Source organism: Mastigoproctus giganteus, chromosome 13 (genome assembly GCF_048544385.1).
Source record: "Mastigoproctus giganteus isolate SK-2022 chromosome 13, ASM4854438v1, whole genome shotgun sequence".
Taxonomy (NCBI): Eukaryota; Metazoa; Arthropoda; class Arachnida; order Uropygi; family Thelyphonidae; genus Mastigoproctus; species Mastigoproctus giganteus.
This window is the reverse complement of record NC_143587.1, coordinates 13,130,938-13,150,271: the sequence shown is the minus strand read 5'-3', so window position 1 is coordinate 13,150,271 and position 19,334 is coordinate 13,130,938. Positions and strand designations below refer to the sequence as shown.

The following is a 19,334-nucleotide window of genomic DNA, read 5'->3' as shown; positions in this document are numbered from 1 at the left end:
TTCCAATGTCAACAAATATCTTCTTTCTTCTTCTCAGTCTCCAACCCAAGCACGGTACTAAGTACTATAGGTTCTAATACCTCTCGTGTTTGGGGTTTACATTAAAAAAAAAAAAAAAAAGTGCCAGTTTTATTTGCAAAGCTATAGTTGTGAAAACAACATACAGCTTATTAGCTGTAGGTTGTTTTCCAGTTTTATGCATTTCTGTTAAAATACTTAAAAGAAATTATCATGTACAGTGTTCATCAAACTGTACAGATAAAACCTCTGTTTATGGAAAATTTAATTTAATATGAAATTTATTCTTCTTTGCTTCATTCATAATGCTTTTTAGAAAGAATCATGATTTTGTGATATACTTATGTTATTATTAATTTGGTATCTTAGCAAAAAACCTCCTAATCTCTCTATTCCTTCCAACAGTTTGGCCAAACTTCCTAAAATTTTTCACACCATCCCCCCCTCCCCAACAACCAACAGTTGGTGGAAGTTTATTTCACCAACTGATTACCCTTTGGCTGAATGCAAATTACTGCACATCTGTTCTATAATCATCCTTTTCCAATTTAAATTTATGCTCCTTTGTGTAACTCTCCTGAGATAAAGTACAAATGCCATCTGCATTTAGTTTATTTAACCCTTTTACCTTATAAGCTTCAACTAAGTCACCACACAGATGCCTAGTTTCTAGAGATTGCAATTTCCAGAACTCCAGGGCTTTCTTGTTAGAATATCCTTTTGTGCACTTAATTACTATTACTCTTCTTCTCTGTGCCCTTTCCAACAGATTCATGTCCTTCCTAAAATGAGGTTTCCAAACCTCTATGCAGTAACCCAATTATTGCCTTATACGATTCATCTTTGTCCTGCCAGCAAAGTTCTAGTATATCATTGACAGAGCCCCCCCCCCATGGGACATTCCAACAGCTTATTTGCATTTACACAAAAGTGGTGCAAATCAACAGTACTCAGTCTGACGAGCTTTACTGACATCTAAGTATAGTTCCTTTGTAACAACCTTATAGTAGCCAAGTAGATCAATGAGGCATGATCTCCCTTTAACAAATGGCATGCTTTGATTGCCTCATAGCTTCCTATCCAGATTTCCTTGCATTACCTCCTTAACTATTGATTCCATTATTTTCTCTGGCCAGAGGGTAAACTTACTGGTTCATAGTTGTTCACTGTGCAATTAGAAGCTGGTAAGTTTAGCCATATTCTGATAATAAGAATTCTAAGGTAGAGAAAAAAAAAAATGAAGATATAGGATATGTGGATTATAAATATAATGCAGAAAAATTAAAATTACTTCCATAAATTGTATTTCCCATGCCAAAGGACATTGTTATTAATATGGATATTACAAATGTTAATACCAACATTAATATTAAATATAGTATTATTGTCATTTGGCATTGGAAATTGCCAAATAAATTTACAAATTAGGTAATTTCTTCTGAATATAAGATGTGAAAGATGTCTTTCACATCTTATACTCATTTAACATGTAAACTGCCGTTTACATGTTAAATGAGTTATATCTGCTCTTTGAAAATTTTACACTATCATTTTATTACAATGTGTACTCAAACTGTAAAGTAGTAAGTGTACATAGTTTTTACATTTACTGCTTCACAAAACCAAAACTCACATGCAGAGGTGATATTGCTTTTATTGACAAACAGACAGCAGTTTTATTAATGTTATGTGTAAATGCCAAATAAATTTACAAATTAAGTAATTTTTTTTTTTTCAAATTAGGGATTACCTAGTAATCCCTAATTTGAGTCTTCCAAGTAATTAAGCCATTCCTTGTTGCCTGCTTAGGCAACAAGGAATTGGTTTCTCTGTAAACAAAATTTCAGTATGGAAGCATATTTGTAGTGGCATAACTAGGTTTGATTGCACCCAGGACAAATAAAAAAAATAGCATCCCTTGAAAACTGTTCTTTTGGACTTTTTCATTTTTTAACCATAAAAAGCCATCCCCCAAATTTGGTGCCCAGGGCACCAGCCCCACCTGCCTCACCCTAGTTACACCACTACATATTTGTATAAGGAATTGAACTCAAGAGTTTACTTTTTGAGACATCAAAGTAAATCCAAAAGCATAAACCTCAACAAATTCCATTAACTCTTCTCATTGATAAAGAAGAGAATAATGAATAAATTTATAATGAGAATAATGAATAAATTTAAGGATTTTAAAATATGAGCAACAGTGCTAATTTTTAAAATTATACAAGAAATTTTAAATATACTGTTATTAATTCATGTGTTTCTGACCCTATACTTTAAAATTCCATATGGGCTGAGATTTTAAGATTCTATATTCTGTATATAAAATATGCTGAGTATAAAATCTTAATAGCTTATAATACAAATAGATGAATACATTTTAGAGGCAAATGTTTGTTATTTCATTGTGAAGGCAGGCTTCACAGTTCACATTACAACACCAATCGAATGTACACTTGCAAGGTACTATTGTTGTCCTGTTCACTAAATTGTGACCCATTTCACAGCATAATACCTTACATTCTTCACTGCCTTTGAGTGAGGCTTTGCACACTCGTCCTTTAATTCCTAAGGAGCCAGTTTTTTTATTGAATTTACAGAAATTTGGTGAATTTTCCATATACACAATATCCTCTTTTTCTGGCATGTTTAAATTTTCTTCTGGAATCATTGTTTTCACATCATTCATTGCACTTAACTTCACAGCAGTTTCATATTTTTGCTTCATTTGATCTCCAATATCATGGAAGTTAGGGAGTTTATAGGCACAAGACTTGAAAGAGCATGAACCTGACATGCCATGACATTTGCAGATTTTTTTCCTGGAATTTTCTACTGCCTGTTAGGAGAGAAAAAATTATAATCTATTTTTAAAAATACAAAAATATTAAAGATTCCTTTATAGCTAAAAATGCATTATACTGTTTGAGTGTATTAAATGAAATATGTATTAATACTGATTTTCTTATTGTAATGAGGTCAGCCATCAAAATCCGTAAGTCTCATCTGCAGAAGAATTGAGACATTTCCAATTAAGCTGTAAAAGCCAAGACAGTATAATTTTCATCTCCCTAGCCCTTCAACAATATTAGCAATGCTGTAATTTTAGCTTACAAATAGAACTGTAATTTTACTTTTGATTCAGTTAAAATTGTCATGTTTTACATAAAACTTTATAAGAACACAAAAAGCAAAAGCAGAATTTTATGATAGAGATAATTTGGGAAGTAAGTCACAAAGTAAATGAAAAAGAAGTAAACAGGAAATTTTTACCTGAAGATACCATTTATTTTTAACATAATCACCAAAACATTTATGCACATGTCCCATTGCTTTACTGAATTCTGGAAACCAGGTACATAAAAAAAAGTTGCTATCATTGTCCGGTGATAGACATCATTTTCAACTTCCATTTTTAGAAAAATTTGCCATCAAGGTGTTGTTTAAGTGTACCAAATAAAGGAAATTTGTGTGAGAAGAACGATCAAGAAGGTCCCACCTAAAATCATTAATGGTCTTCCTTTTTTTTTTTTTTATGAAAACCCCAAACACGAGAGGTATTAGAACCTATAGTACTTAGTACCGTGCTTGGGTTGGAGGTTGAGAAGACGAAAGAAGATATTTGTTGACATTAGACTTGAACTTCTGTAGACTGTAATTTTCAAAAAATATGTATGAAGGAAGGTTGCTCCAGAAAACAGCAGTTGAATGAATAAATGAGGAAGATGAAAATTTGGTTCTGTGAGTTTGAAGTTGGACAGTAAATGGATGTTGGGTGGTGGTGGCGGCATGTGTTCAGACTGTTTTCAAAGAGAGAGCAGGAATTATAGAAGCCAATACAGAACAGTGCCAATGGAAGTATCTGTAGAAAAGGCAAGCCTGAGAGAGGTTTTGGGGGCACCGCCTCAGATGTGGGAATAATATTCCATGGTAGGACAGATTTGCGATTTGTACAGAGTAAACAGCTGTTTGGAAGAAAAGCAACGCCAACAGCAAAAGAGAAAACCAAGTTTTTTAGATGCAGAGGAAAAATATTTGTAATGTGCTTGTGCCACGAGAGAGAGATTAGAAGTCAGTGTAATCCCCAAAATATATATATCATCTTGCCTAGAAATTGGAGTGTCACCAAAGGCAAGCATAGGAGCAGAAGAATCCTTTTTGCAAGGTATAAGACAAGACTGAGTTTTCGAAGAATTGAAATCAACTAAGTTGTCTTTGCCACACTGGAGAATTACCTGGATATTGGCATTTAAGAAATTGGTAGTGGATATTCGAGAAGTTTAAGCTGATTGAGCAGGGCAAGGTTTTTTTAACTGGAAAGTGGAATGTAATGTGCTATCATCGGCAAAACTATGGATAGGATTTCCAGTCAATGGAAGAAGGTCATTAATATACAAAAGGAAAAGAGTGGGGGAAAGAACTGAACCTTGGGGAACACCAGCATTAGTGGAGAAGTTAGAAGAGACAGAGCCATCTACCATCACCCTCAGTGAGCGATCAGAGAGAAAACTCGATAATCAATTACAAAAAACAGTAGGCAAACCATAAATAAGATGGAAGCTTGTTTAGAAGACCATTATGCCAAACACAATCGAAAGCTTTTCAGATGTCAAGAGCAACTGCTTGTGTTTCAACGAACTTTTCCATTGAATTTGTCCATAAATGGGTAACATAAGCCAGAATATCACCAGTGGATCGACACTGACGGAATCCATACTGGCGATCATTGATCGTAGGTTTCTAGGTAGTTTAAGAGTTGGTGGTTAATTGATTTCTCTGTTACTTTAGAAAGAGTAGAAGTAATTGCAATGGGACGATAATTGGATGGAAGGGATTTGTCACCCTTTTTAGGAACTGGCAGGATATGAGCAAATTTCCAAGCAGAAGGAAAAACACCTTTGGAATAAGAAAGTGAAAAAATGTGGCAAAGAACAGGAGTAAGTTTAGCAGCACAGGTTTTGAGTACAAGTGGAGAAATACCATCAGGACCTAGAGCTTTCTTAGCACCAATATTCGTCAAAATCCTTCTGACATCCTTTTGATGGAAGACCGCAGGAGGCATTGAATGGAGCATGCTGGGAATGGTGGGAGGTGTTTTACCAAGATCATTAATATATGAGTTGGAAGGAAAATGGGATACTAGCAAGTTAGCTTTATCCTTGGCTGAAGTGACAATAGAATCATCTGGTGTTGACAGAGGTGGGAGCAGAGATGGGCGAAAGTTGCGGCCAATAGCTTTGGCAAGAGACCAAAATGCTTGGCTACCATTAGGGCAAGAAGCAAGTTTTCTACTCTTAGCCTGTTCAAACTGTAGTTTGGACTGATTAATAACTGCTTTACAATTGTTGCTAGCTTTGGTGTAGGCAGAAAATGAAATCGGAAACAAGCCAATTACGATGTGCAACGTACGTTCTTCTCTTGAACAGCCTTAGCACATTTATTGGAAAACCAAGTCTTAGATCAAGGACAAGATTTTGAAGTGGAGTGTGGGATAAAGGATTCCATTCCTACAAGAATAAATTCACTGACACAATCTGAGCAAATATTGACATCAGAAGTTTAGAAACAGTAATCCGACAAAGGAAAAGAAATCTTGCAGGTCATCCCACTTTGCATTCTTGTAATGCAAAGTGGGATGATCTGCAAGTAATCCTGGGTATAACATGGGGGTTTATACCCAGGATTACTAACAGTCCTACCATTGTGAAGGTGCAAGCAGAGGATTTGGCTGTCACAGACTTGGGTCCACTTGACTTGGATGTCACCCGAATATCAGTTCTATCACCGTTTTATTCCAGGTAGCAATTACAGCTTGTCTGTCATATCTGAGAAAATATCTGTGACAACCCTCAAGGACCATAATCCCTTGGCTTACATGCACTGTCATGCGTGAACAGTATCAGTAATCACAGTATCTCCAGACTTTTGAAAAGGAATAAGGAAAACACCAGAAAAAGTCACCAGGATTCTTCTATTGCATTGATGTATGTTGAGTTAGTTTGGTTTGAAAGTAGTGAGCCAATGACCCATCCCATAATTCTAGTTCTGATGATGTAGATATTGTAAGTATTTGTTACTGTAATCAGGAGTGTATTCAGGAGAAGCAAGGGGGAAATATGCCCTCCCCTTAACCATGCGTATAAGTGTTCCTAGGTCTATCTAAAATAAAACACTCAAAAACCTGGTCATTGTGCGCACCCTTACACTGATACCTGGATATGATAGTGACTGTAACAACCAATATCTTGAAAAATAAATGTTAAATTCAGGTCACGTTTCTACTTACAAATCCCCCCCCACCCTCCCTCCAATTCTCCACTAATCTTATTCTGTTTAGAATTTGTTTGTTCTATAAAAAATTTATAAAATTCCAAGCAAGTCTACTTGTTATCAGCTGCTACTTGCAGAATCACTTAAAGTTTAGAGACTTCCATTTGATTTAACTCTTCTTTTCAGAGTATATTCAAAGAAAATAACTATGATGTGATTAACTGAATAAAGTGTTAGCACAGCTTCGAGACCATTCAGCAGTAGTTCTCTTCTTGATCATATTTCTTTAAGAAAGGGAGCAGAACTGTCAAAAATGGTTGAAATCAACTGGTAGCTTTTTATTTTAATTCTTCAGTGGAATATAAAGTAAAAATTAAGCTACTGATTTTGATAAATCTGTAGTCAGGGTCATGTTAGCATTAGTAGAGGCATATGATGTAAGAAAGCAAGCTTATATAGCACCAGCCAAAAAAAAAAAAAAAAAAAACCTTTCCATTTCACCCATCCATTCTCTCCAAAAGCATTGAATTTATTTAAGCTGTCAACTTTCGCAACAGATGGAAGTTTGTTCCAGCAATCAACCACCCGCTAATTTCTGCACATTATTATTATTATTATCAGCCGTATGGTGCAAGGAAACTGAAGCTTATGCTGCACCAGCCAAAAGAAAATTTGAGTACCCTGAGAGAGAGAGAGAGAGAGAGAGAGAGAAGGAAGAATGACGATATCCAGCTATTCTCCACTGTCTTTCCTCAATTTGAATTTATGCCCCGTCATGTGTGGAATCTGAGCAAGAGGAAGAATCCCATCAGCATTGAGCTTGCTCAAACCATTCAAAGCCTTATACACCTCAATCTGATCACCTCACGGGTGCCTAGTCTCCAGATGCTGCAATTTGTAACTTAAGCCTATCTTGGTACCAGCAACTCTTTGTTCCACTCACTAATCTCATTGCCTTTCTCTGTTCTGGTAACTCAACATCTTTCCTAAAATAAAGTCTCAAGACCTGTATGCAGTATTCAAGGTGTGGCCTGAACACTGCCTTATACAAGGGGAAAATCACCTTCTTATCCCTGCTAGCAAAATTTCTATATATCATTGACAAGACCCTATGAGTTACTCTTGCAGCCTGTCTGCACTGCTTAGAAAACTTCATATCTGACTGCACAGTTACCTCCATGGTTCTTTTCTCCACACAGTTGGCATGTTACTCTGGGGTTACTGCTACCCATATGCATTACTTTGCATTTGTCAATGTTAAACTTCAATTGCCACCTCTCAGCCCATCTGCTCAAGTTTTCTAGATTGTGTTGCAGCAGCTTACTGTCATTAACAACCCTACCAAGCTTCATATTTTCTGCAAACTTGTACATTAAGCCTGATATACCTTCATCAATATCATTGATAAATACAGAAAACAACAATGGTCCTGACATGGATCCTTGGGGAACTCCACTAATAACATTAGTCCATGAAGAGCAGTGTCCATTGATTACTACTCTCTGTCTTCTCCCGCTCAACCATTCTTTTATCCATTGTGGCAACTTGCCCTTAATGCTATACTCCAACTTGTATATACCATAAACATCTCTGTTTCCTGATAATTTGTGTCCAATGCATTTTTATTCTCTGCCATACATTTAGGCCTAAACTTTGTACAGTATTTAAGAAAGGGAGAAATGAAATGTTAACATGGAAACCACTTCATCCAGGCACTAGTTCTTAGGGAAGCAGCAAAATTGCTGGGGTAATTTTATATAGTAATGGACAGCATTTTTCTGTTTTCATCCAAGTAACTATATAAAATTACCCCAACGATACTACTATTTTGAATAATCTGATCAGAAGAGTAAAATCAAATGGAAGTCTCTACACTTTAAGTGATTCTGCAAGTAGCGGCTGATTACAAATCGACTTGCTTGGAATTTTATAACTTTTTTTTATAAAACAAAAAACTTCTAAACAGAACAAGAAACAGGTGGCTAATCCTGTATAAGCTTGCTTTCTTGCATCATATGCTTTGACTAATTCTAATATCTAGTGGAGAATTGGAGGTGGAGGTGGGTAGAAAAGTGACCTGAATTTAACATTAATTTTTCAAGACATTGGTTGTTACAGTAACAATCAGTAACAAACACTTCCAGTCTCCACATCAGAACTAGAATTGTGGGATGGGTCATGGACTCACTATTTTCAAACCAAACCCTGACATACATTAATGCAATAGAAGAATGCTGGTTCATCCCCAAAAAAGAAGTTTAAGGCTGTACCATCAGCAGGAAGGTAATGATGACTTTTTTTCTGGTGTTTTCCTTTGTTCATTTTCAAAAGCCTAGAGATACTGTGAATGCTGATGCTGCTCATGCATGCAAGCCAAGGGAAGACTATTAATGATTTTGGGTGGGAAAGGCTTCACATGATCCTGAAGTGGCAATATTGTTTATCTGTTTTTCATTTTAAATGAGCATTTATATCAGCTCACCACTACATCCAAAACTTAAAAATGTCCCATATACCATGCATTAGTCTCTGTCATCAAGGTGATCTTTTTTGATTAATGTCTATGCCTTTGAATATTCTTTCTTCCTAATATAAATCCACTTACACCTAGAAATTCTACTGAAGGGTAAGAAAATAAAATATTCAAGGCTCTGTTTTATCAATAATTATAAAATTTTCTTCTTGCACTCTCATCTGTAGCACAATTTCAATCCCATCAATGATGTGAGGAATTTTTATGGGTCTTTTTCACAACATGGCTGAATTAGTTGGTCTCAGGGGTTAGTCAGTGAAGTTAGCATAATTTTTCCTTCCAGAAACTCAAGGTTTTTTTTTTTGTCCAGCAAACAGAAAATTTAATTTACAAAGCAGAATTTTCAGACATATCATATAACACCACAATGTGGCCTAAGTTGCACTTGAAACCATATAACATCCAACCAATTTCTGCTTGCTGGGATTATTTTAGGTGCAAAAACAGTACAACACAATGTCAGTAATAATATATGAGCAAAACAAATATTACAATGCCTTTGCACTTCAGAAATGTTAGATGTAAAATGTACATATATTGTTCTTTATCACAGTAATGTTGTACTTGTACAAAATTACTGTGATAAAGAATAACCTTTACTTTGAAATGTTACCATAATAAAAAAAAATAAATAAAAAAAAAACATTACTAAACATTAAAAATTGACTAGTTTAAAATTTCATTAGCCAAAATTATTATGTCCTGAAGAAATCTGAACATTAATAACTAAATTATAAGCTATGTCATCCAGTACCAACTGTGTGGTACTGGATGACATAGCTATAATAATGACTTTGGTCTTCAGACCCTCAGATAATTGTCAGTGTAGTCTGCTTAGTGAAAAAAGTTGAAAGTCCTACTCTATATAACATTCTTTTAAAAACTTAATCACTAGGTACAATAAACTCAGACCCTACTTTTCTGCATCCACATTATGATTTCAGACTCATTTTGTCAGTTTGAATTTATTTTTGTATATTTATCAATGATATTGATGAAGGTATATCAGGCTTAGTGTCGAAGTTTGCAGATGATACAAAGGTTGGCAGGGTTGTTAATGACAGTAATGGCAGTGTGCTACTGCAACAGGATTTAGATAATTTGGGCAGATGGGCTAAGAAGTGGCAACTGAAGTTTAACCTTGACAAATGCAAAGTACTGTGGGTAGAAGTAACCCCAGAGAAATGTACCAACTGTGTGGTACTACACTTAAGGTGGTAGAAAATGAAAAAGACCGGGGAGTAATTGTGCAGTCAGATATGAAGTTTTCTGAGCAATGCAGACAGGCTGCCACGGCAGATCATGGTGTTTTGTCAATGGTATATAGGAATTTTGCTAGCAGGGAAAAGGAGGTGATTGTCTCTCTGTATAAGGCAATGGTCGGGCCACACCTTGAGTACTGCATACTGGTCTGGAGGCCTCATTTTAGGAAGGATGTAGATTTGCTTGAGTGTGTACGGAGAAGGGCAACAAGGGGAGAATGAAGGGATCCTCTTACCAAGAGAGGCTTAAGTTCTGCAAATTGCAGTGGCTGGAAACTAGGCACCTGTGCAGTGATCTGATTGAGGTGTACAAGGCCTTGAATGGGTTGAGCATGCTGAATTCTAATGGGATCCTTCCACTTGTTCAGGTTACGAACCTAAGGGGGCATAAATTCAAATTAAGAAAAGACAGATGTAGAATAGATGTGTGGAAATTTGCCTTTAGCCAGCGGGTGGTTAATTGCTGGAACAATCTTCCATCTGTTATTGTGGAAGTTGACAGGTTAAATAAATTTAAGGAGGAACTGGACAGGTATTTGGAGGGAATGGTGTGATTATTGTTTTTTTTTTTTTTTTTTTTGGGCTGATGCTGCATAAGCTCATACACTTGCTTTCTTGCATGCCACTACTACTGCAACACACAGTGTTGCAGTAAGTTGGTAGTGAAGTTGCATGCCAGTTAAGAACATAATTAGTTTACATTGTTAATTAACCTCATTATGTTTACCAAAAAATATACATGAAGTTCCAAAAAAAATTTATTTTCTAAATATAAATTAAAAATTTACTTACCAAGCGCCCTGCTTTGTAATTGTGCTTGAGCACCTTGGCTCTGATGTCACTTTGCTGCTGAAGACTACTTTCCAGAAATTGTGCACACTTTTTGGAGCCATAATCAGTGTTATCCCAGCAGCCTCCCCATTTCCAACTTTCAACTTTTCCCATAATATTGAAGTCGTGCATACAGTGACAGTCAGCAACATGGCCAAGACTACATTCTTGTATCACTGAATAAGTTACTCCAGCTGCTATTAGACTGTGCAGGAAGCCGGTTTCTTTATAGTCTAGGAACAGATAATTACATGACAATCAGTATTTATTAAATGGTACATCACGCTATAGTATCTTTTTAAACTATAGTATTTCATAACAACAGTAGTATATCAATCTGTGGTGCAGGCAATAGCAGCTCCACAAAATATGAATACAAAGTAAAACTCACATTTTAAAGGATGAAAGATAATATCAGTAAACATTGCCCAGAAGCTTAAATTTGTTATAACTTGATACTGATAGTCTTTATATTTGAAACTGAATTTTAACAAGTTTTTTTTTTTCAAAATATAAGTAGATTATGGTTATATATACATAGCTGACCATTTAATTTGCCGAATAGCAATGCCACTGTACTACTATTCAAGCTTTGAAAAACTGGTGGCAGGTGGCAAGAGAATGCGTGTCCAAGAATACTCTAACATACAGTTGTAAGTTCTGATATGTTTGGTAGTTACAAAGAACTTCTTACAACGTCCCACAGAACTCGTGACCCTACTTGATGAAATGTCTGCGAAAGGGCAATTGTATGAAGAAAGACTTGGTATATATGTGTTACATTGTTTGGCATAGAAGCAAATATTTCCCAAATTATGGGGAAAGAGGTTTATGTTGTCAGCAACTTGTTAATTACTGGAATCAGTTACCTCTGGGGAAGAGTTAATGAGAACCATTAAGCTTGGTCATAACCATGTAAAAGTAAAAAAATTCACATTATTTTGATCATAAGGATGGGCTATAGCCCCTTTAGCTCCTACTTGGGATTTTCACTATCTCTGTGGATAGTGGAAACTTGGAGAAATTTCATCCACATGTAGGTAATTTATATTTTGTTTATCTTTGGTTGATACAGTAAAAGCCTGTGGTTTCCGTGCATTATATAGCTAATATTAAATAACAGCAGCAAACCAGCTTTCCAAAACTGGGAAAACTGGTTTTTCACCTTAGATACTTTGACAAATCTGATGTATTCTACACAGATTCAGTGGCTATCTTTGTATCAATCTTCACTTGTGAGCCTTTATAGGCATCTATCATCTGTTTTCTTCTGTGATCATGGAATATTCTACCCAAAGTCATGTATGTATGTAAAATAATGCAAGACTACACACACACACAGCCTGTATAAATTATACAGGCTGTGTGTGTAGTCTTGCTCAGACTACACCAAGGATGGGGAATATATTCAAAATGAGGAAAGGATGGCTACGGGATAGATGTGTTGGAATTTGCCTTCTGCCAGCAGGTGAATGATTGTTGGAACAAACTCACTTGTGATATATAGAGGTGATCAACAAGTAAAATGGTAAGTTTTTGGCTGATGCTGTATAACTTTGCTTTCTTGCATCATTTTGCACAAGTGCAGGTTTGAAATTCGTGTGCTTAAAGGAAGATGAGAGACCAGCTTTATTTTATTCATATTAATAATTTTTTTTTTTTCAAAAATGAAATGTCAGAGCCATTAAATATTAATGCAGCATTCTTAATTAAAAGGCGCCTCTGTAGCCAGGTGGGCAGGAGCAGGAATGCGTAGCACACGCTTCTTGATTAGACCGGGGTTCGAGCCTGTGACCACCAAATACGGAGGATGCGGAAAGGTCAGGGAATGATCACCGCATATCTCCAAAGCAATATGGCCTTAGTTGCTAATGCTCCTAAAAACCAAATAACAAACATCTTAATTAAAATTTGATTAAATATTTTTAAATATTTAATATTTTAATTAAAATTTTTTAAATTATTTTTTTTTATTAAAAATTCAAAAAAACAAACTGTTTCCAGAAATTAAAACCAAATTCTTATCTGCACATCTATTGCCACCTGCTTTTGTTACAATTTGGGACACCACCAATGCCAACTTTCATAAAAGTTATGTATGAAGTTGTACATATTCAGTCCTTCTGGAATATATTTTTTTTTTCTAACTGATATTTATTGAATCACAAATTGCACTGAAAGAATAAACAATGGCATATTATTGTTTGGAAAATTAGCAGCAGTCTATGGCAACTCCTAATTCATGTTGAAATATTGTCGTCATTCTAGGAGTCAGAAACCATTTAGACTCATTCTGAGTTGATGTATTTCCAAATCATTTAAATATTTTCTACAACTGCAGATTCTAATTCCATTTAATCAGTAAAAGTTATTAGTAAAGATTCTTCTCATTCTGTATTCTTGCAAATAGCATAGTGATTGATGAAATAATGAGCAACTTCAAGCTGTGTGGAGTGTAATCTGCCTTTAATTTCTTTAAGAATTATAGATTTTTCTCAAACGTTTCATGGTGGTGCTTGTACCAGTTCTTCAGCGAGTGTAAAGGCAGATAAATTGGTAAATTATGCCGAGTTTATTTACATAGAGTTGTTAATTTGAAATCATAATTTTCCAGTTTTGTTATCTATATCTATATTGTTATCTATATCTATTTGTCACTGAAGAAGCAACTGGAAATACCATGAAACGTCTAAGAATAATCTGAATGATTCTTTAAGAAATTAAAGGCAAATTTGCTCCATGGACATGTCCTTCCATGCATACCCAGGGTCCTGAGCTAGATATCATCATTCTTCTTTTTCTTGGTGATTCCCTTTTACTTCTGACTCTCTCTCTCTCTCAGGGTAACTCAAATTTTTTTTGGCTGGTGCAGCAAAAGCCTCAGGCTTCCTTGCACCATATGGCTAATAATAATAATAATATTGTGTAGAAGAGACGCCTTGATTCAAATCCTGCCAAAACTAAACAATTTTTATGGTTCCACATCATGGCCCAATTAGTTGGTTTCAGGCAAACATTATGAGATTTTTATTCAATTAGTTTGTTTCAGGTGAAGATTGAGATTTTTATTCATCAAGGTGTAAAATCATTACAGATTATGCAATTTACAGATACACTGAATAGCTTAGTCACTTTGGTAGGGAAAAAATCATTCTAGAAAAATCAGAAACACATTTCTTAACAATTGCTTGTTGGATTATTTAGGCATATCACTTACTCAGGCTATATTGGGCCATTGCATATGATATCTTGTAATTCAGTTTTAATAGAGTAGGCTACAATTGTTAACTTTATTTTTTAACTTATGATTTTAAATAAAGACTGCGAATGCACTTGCTAGCTGTTCTCAATTCCATATATTAAAGATGGAAATTTAATATTTTAACGGTTGTTACATACCTTTCATCAAAAGCTTCTTGAAGGACCATTTTGGAATTCTGCTGCAGTTCCACCTTTCATTGAGAAACTGTTGTTGGCACTCCCTCAAACCTTGAATTGCACCATGTTCAATAGCTCGGGCTAATACAGGTTCATTTTTGCAAATGTAAGACTGATTACCATGAAGACGCCGAACTTTCTTACATACTTGACTGGGATCTAGGATTAGCTGGCGGCCAACAGACCTGCAAGTTGATTATCCATTTTTTTCTCTTTTTCACTTACTATCACATATTAAAAAGTAATAGTAATAATGTCCACATAAACCACACTTGTAATTTGACTCACAAATTTGTAAACGTATTACATGTGAACATGTGCACAGATCTCTTTATCGCGAAACCAATTGGTCTGTGATGTGTACTGAGTTAACTATGATGTATATGATGTTTGCAGAGGTTTGCAGATATGGAGTGTAGTAGTAGTTAGTAGTGGCATGTGATGCAAGAAAGCAAGTGTATGAGCTTATGCAACATCAGCCAAGAAAAAAATTAAAAAATTCACACGTGTTAATTAAATCAATTTATGATTCTTAAAAATGCCATGCATCAAAACCATTCATGCATTCAATACTCACATTCAACCTAGTTGAAAGTCGACAGCCATCAACCCCCCCCCCCCAAGCAAAACAATGCATGCCAATATGAGAACTGAAACAATCCCCACACCACAAAACAAATACACATCAATTCACAGACAATTCAAACCCCGAAACCTCCTTCAAGGGACCAACCTACTCGGACCGCCTCCATACACACAAGAAGTCAAAAGTGGATAATGTAGCATGAGACCATTTACGTTGACCAATGCACGAACCACTGCTCACGCATGCAAGTTAGTCAACGAATCCGAGACATTCCAAGGTCAATGCACACCAACAGAGTCAGGACTCAATCTCATTTCCAATGCTTCCGCAATCAATAACTTAAAGTATTCCTGCTGAGTATTCAGGACCTTCGACTCATCAAAAAGGAACATGTGCCCATCATTAATAGCATGAAACATTAGTTCTGAGGCACCTGCCCTAACATGCCGCATGCTGTTGTATCCTCATCGAAAGTGGATTCTGGGTCGAGCCAGTATAGGCTGAATTGCACCCACCACAGGGAATATGGTAAACAACATTGTGTGCTTCCATGGTTGTAACGGTATCAACCCTTCTACACTTCAGAACAACTTGCAGTTTACTCATGGGTTGTGGAACTATTTTAAATTCAGCGTTTTGGAAAATGTTAACGAATTATCTGTACCAATGCTGTATATAGGGAACTTTAATAAAATATTTCTGATCTGATCTATTATTTGTTGTACCTGTCTCCATTTTATATATTATGCCTGTTGACTAATTTTCATGATGGTACCCAATGTGTAGCCCCTATTTAAAGAGCTTTTTGTTAGTTCCATAAGTTCATCTAACAAGCATTCCTGAGTATAACTATCCATATGCATTGTAAAATTGGTTAAAAATAAATTTCTGTTTAAAGGGATGGTAGCTGGAACAGTGTAATAAATTTCCAGTATTCGTTGGTTTTCTATAAATTTTAAATTGTATGTTCTCGTTAACCCTGGTTAGAAGGTTAACGAGTTTCCTTTTCTAAAGTTAACCTAAGCTCTGATGTGTATTTTATTAACAGTATCCAAGACATTATTTACTATATGAACATTAGTAATTATTAAGATGTCCAGGTATATACCGTAAAATGTTATATTTGGAAAAAACGGTGTTAAATATAATTGTTCTATTTTATTCAAATAAATTTCAGCAACAATTACACTCAAGCTAAGGCCCATCTGTAACCCAAATATTTGCTTGTATTCAGAGTGTCTCAAAAATAACGGTACAAACGTCTAGGGGAGGCAGGCAACATCCAAAGGAATGCAAATCGCACAGGAACCCATAACCGGAAACATCACCGTAAGTCAGTACACGGCGCTGTTCATCGGTTCGGGAGAGGGAAAATTTCTGGTTTACTCATTCAAGCAGTAGTCGCCGCGCGAAGAGCATGCATCGATATACAAACTGTGAGCTGGCACACGTGCACCTAGTGTATGGATTAGCAGAGGGCCCACATGGTGTGCGCCCCCATGCAGCACAACATCGCTTTGCAATAAATGTGTGGGCAGGTATGGTCGGTGACTGCTTAGTCGGTCCATACCTGTTACCATCCCACATGAACTCCGCTAAATATCAGATCTTGAACAAGTTCTACCAGGGTTACTTGACGATGTTCTAGCATATGTCAGATGCAACATTTGGTTTCAACATGACAGGGCGCCTGCCCATTATGGAAGGTGTGTTCGTGACCATTTGAACAGGCGTTTTGGGCATCGATGGATTGGCCGTGGTGGACCCATTGCCTGGCCCCCACGCTCACCTGATTTATTGGGCCTGGGTTTCTTTCTGTGGGGGCCCCTCAAATCTATCATGTATGAATTGCCTGTGGAGACAGAAATGGATCTCGTGGCAAGACTCGTCTCCACTGCTGCTACTGTCAAAGAAACTCCAGGTGTGTTCGACCGTGTCTGCCAATCCATGCTGTGTCGGTGTCACGCATGCATCGCGTCTCATGGTGGAAACTTTGAGCATCTGTTGTAACATCATGAAATGCATCCATCTCGTACTCCATTGGTAATATGTCAAAGTCAGAGTGATATATCTTTAGACAGGTGGTAGAAAGCAACTTTGTTGTGCCAGATGTAATGTGAGGTGCAGTACACTTATTACTGCTGTGCATTAATTTCCTAGAGGAAAATACATATGTAATAGGGAAATTTTTGTCCCTTCCTTTAATCTGATTAATGTAAATTAATTACAAAATTACCATATTTTTGTTATCCAGGATATTTACAAAACCTCACTTATTAATAATGCACAGTTTTGAATAAAGAATAGAACATTAAAACCCATTTAAAAAGGAAGTGTGTTGGGTATCAAAGATTGCGAAATTTTCACTGTTATTGAGAGATAGAGATCTGTCGTAGAGGCCTATCCATGTAATAAATACCTGAATTGGTATTAGTAGAGGCATACGATACAAGAAAGCAAGCTAATGCAGCATCAGCCCAAAAAAAAAAAAAAAAAAAAAAACTTTTCACCCCTCCATTTGTTCCAAATGCCTGCCAAGCTCAGGCTTAAATTTATTTCGGCTATCAACTTTCACAACAAAAGTTGGAAGTCTGTTCCAATCAACTACCCGCTGGATAAAGTAAAATTTTTTCACATCTATTCTACAACTGTCTTTCCTCAATTTGAATCTGTGCCCCACAGGTTCTTAATCTGAGCAAGAGGAAGAATCCCATCAGCATTCAGCTTGCTCAACCCATTCAAGGTCTTATACACCTTAATCAGACCACCTCGCAGGTGCCTACTCTCCGGGTGCTATTATTTGCACAACTTAAGCCTTTCTTGGTAAGAGCACCCCGTTTGTTCCCCCTCACCAATCTTGTTGCCCTTCTTTGTACTCGTTCTGGTAACTCTACATCCTTCCGAAAATGAGAACTCCAGACCTGTGCACAGTACTCTAGGTGTGGCCTGATCATTGCCTTGTATAACGGGATAATCTCCCTGTCCCTGCTTACAAAATTCCCATATATCGTTGACAAGGCTCTGCCCTGACATGACCTGCCCTGGCAGGCCCTCTGCACTGCTCAGCAAACTGAGTGTAATTGTGCAGTATTTGACTGCACAATTACACCCAGGTCTTTTCCATTTCCCTGAGTAGTACCACACGGTACGTTTCTCTTCACTTATTGCTACCAATATGAAGTACTTTGCATTTGCAATGTTAAACTTCAGTTGCCATTTTTCAGCCCATTCGCCCAACTTATCTAGATCCAGCTGGAGTAGCATACCGTCGTTAACAACCCTGCCAACCTTTGTATCATCATAGTAGTAGTAGTAGTAGTAGTGGCACTTGATGCAAGAAAGCAAGTGTAGGAGCTTATGCAGCATCAGCCAAAAAAAAAAAAAATCACACCATACCCTCCAAATGCCTGTCCAGTTCCTCCTTAAATTTATTTAACCTATCAACTTCCACAACGACAGATGGAAGTTTGTTCCAGCAATTAACCACCCACAGGCTAAAGGCAAATTTCCGCACATCTATTCTACATCTATCCTTTCTTAATTTGAACTTATGTCCCCGTAGGTTCGTATTCTGAACAAGTGGGAGGATCCCATCAGAATTCAGCGTGCTCAACCCATTCAAGGCCTTATACACCTCAATAAGATCACCGCGCAGGTGCCTAGTCTCCAGCCACTGCAATTTGCAGAACTTAAGCCTCTCTTGGTAAGAGGATCCCTTCATTCCCCTCACCAATCGTGTTGCTCTTCTCTGTACACGCTCAAGCAAATCTACATCCTTCCTAAAATGAGGCCTCCAGACCTGTACGCAGTACTCAAGGCGTGGCCTGACCATTGCCTTATACAGAGGGACAATCACCTCCTTTTCCCTGCTAGCAAAATTCCTATATATCATTGACAAAACCCCATGACCTGCCCTAGCAGCCTGTCTGCATTGCTCAGAAAACTTCATATCTGACTGCACAATTATTCCCAGGTCTTTTTCATTTTCTACCATCTTAAGTGTAGTACCACACAGTTGGTACGTTTCTCTGGGGTTACTTCTACCCATATGCAGTACTTTGCATTTGTCAAGGTTAAACTTCAGTTGCCACTTCTTAGCCCATCTGCCCAAATTATCTAGATCCTGTTGCAGTAGCACACTGCCATGACTGTCATTAACAACCCTGCCAACCTTCGTGTCATCTGCAAACTTCGACATTAAGCCTGATATACCTTCATCAATATCATTGATAAATATACAAAACAACAGTGGACCCAACACCGAACCCTGTGGGACTCCACTAATAACATTAGTCCACGAAGAGCAGCACCCATTGATTACCACCCTCTGTCTTCTCCCACTTAACCATCCTTTTATCCATTGTAGCAACTTACCCTTAATACCATTCTGCTCCAA

The 19,334-nt window shown here is 36.8% G+C and overlaps 1 protein-coding gene across 1 annotated transcript in view; it reads right to left on the bottom strand.

The window, feature by feature from the left end:
- Nucleotides 1–2,373: 2,373 nt before the first annotated feature.
- Nucleotides 2,374–19,334, bottom strand: part of LOC150075773 (protein Wnt-6-like) — a 38,301-nt gene continuing 21,340 nt past the window's right edge. Inside the window, exons 2-4 of the mRNA XM_090387650.1 lie at nucleotides 14,314–14,537; nucleotides 10,876–11,147; nucleotides 2,374–2,857 (exon numbers count right to left, since the gene is read on the bottom strand). Of these exons, the coding sequence (XP_090243776.1) occupies nucleotides 2,399–2,857; nucleotides 10,876–11,147; nucleotides 14,314–14,537 (955 nt within the window). The 3' untranslated portion in view covers nucleotides 2,374–2,398. The remainder of the gene's footprint in view (nucleotides 2,858–10,875; nucleotides 11,148–14,313; nucleotides 14,538–19,334) is intronic.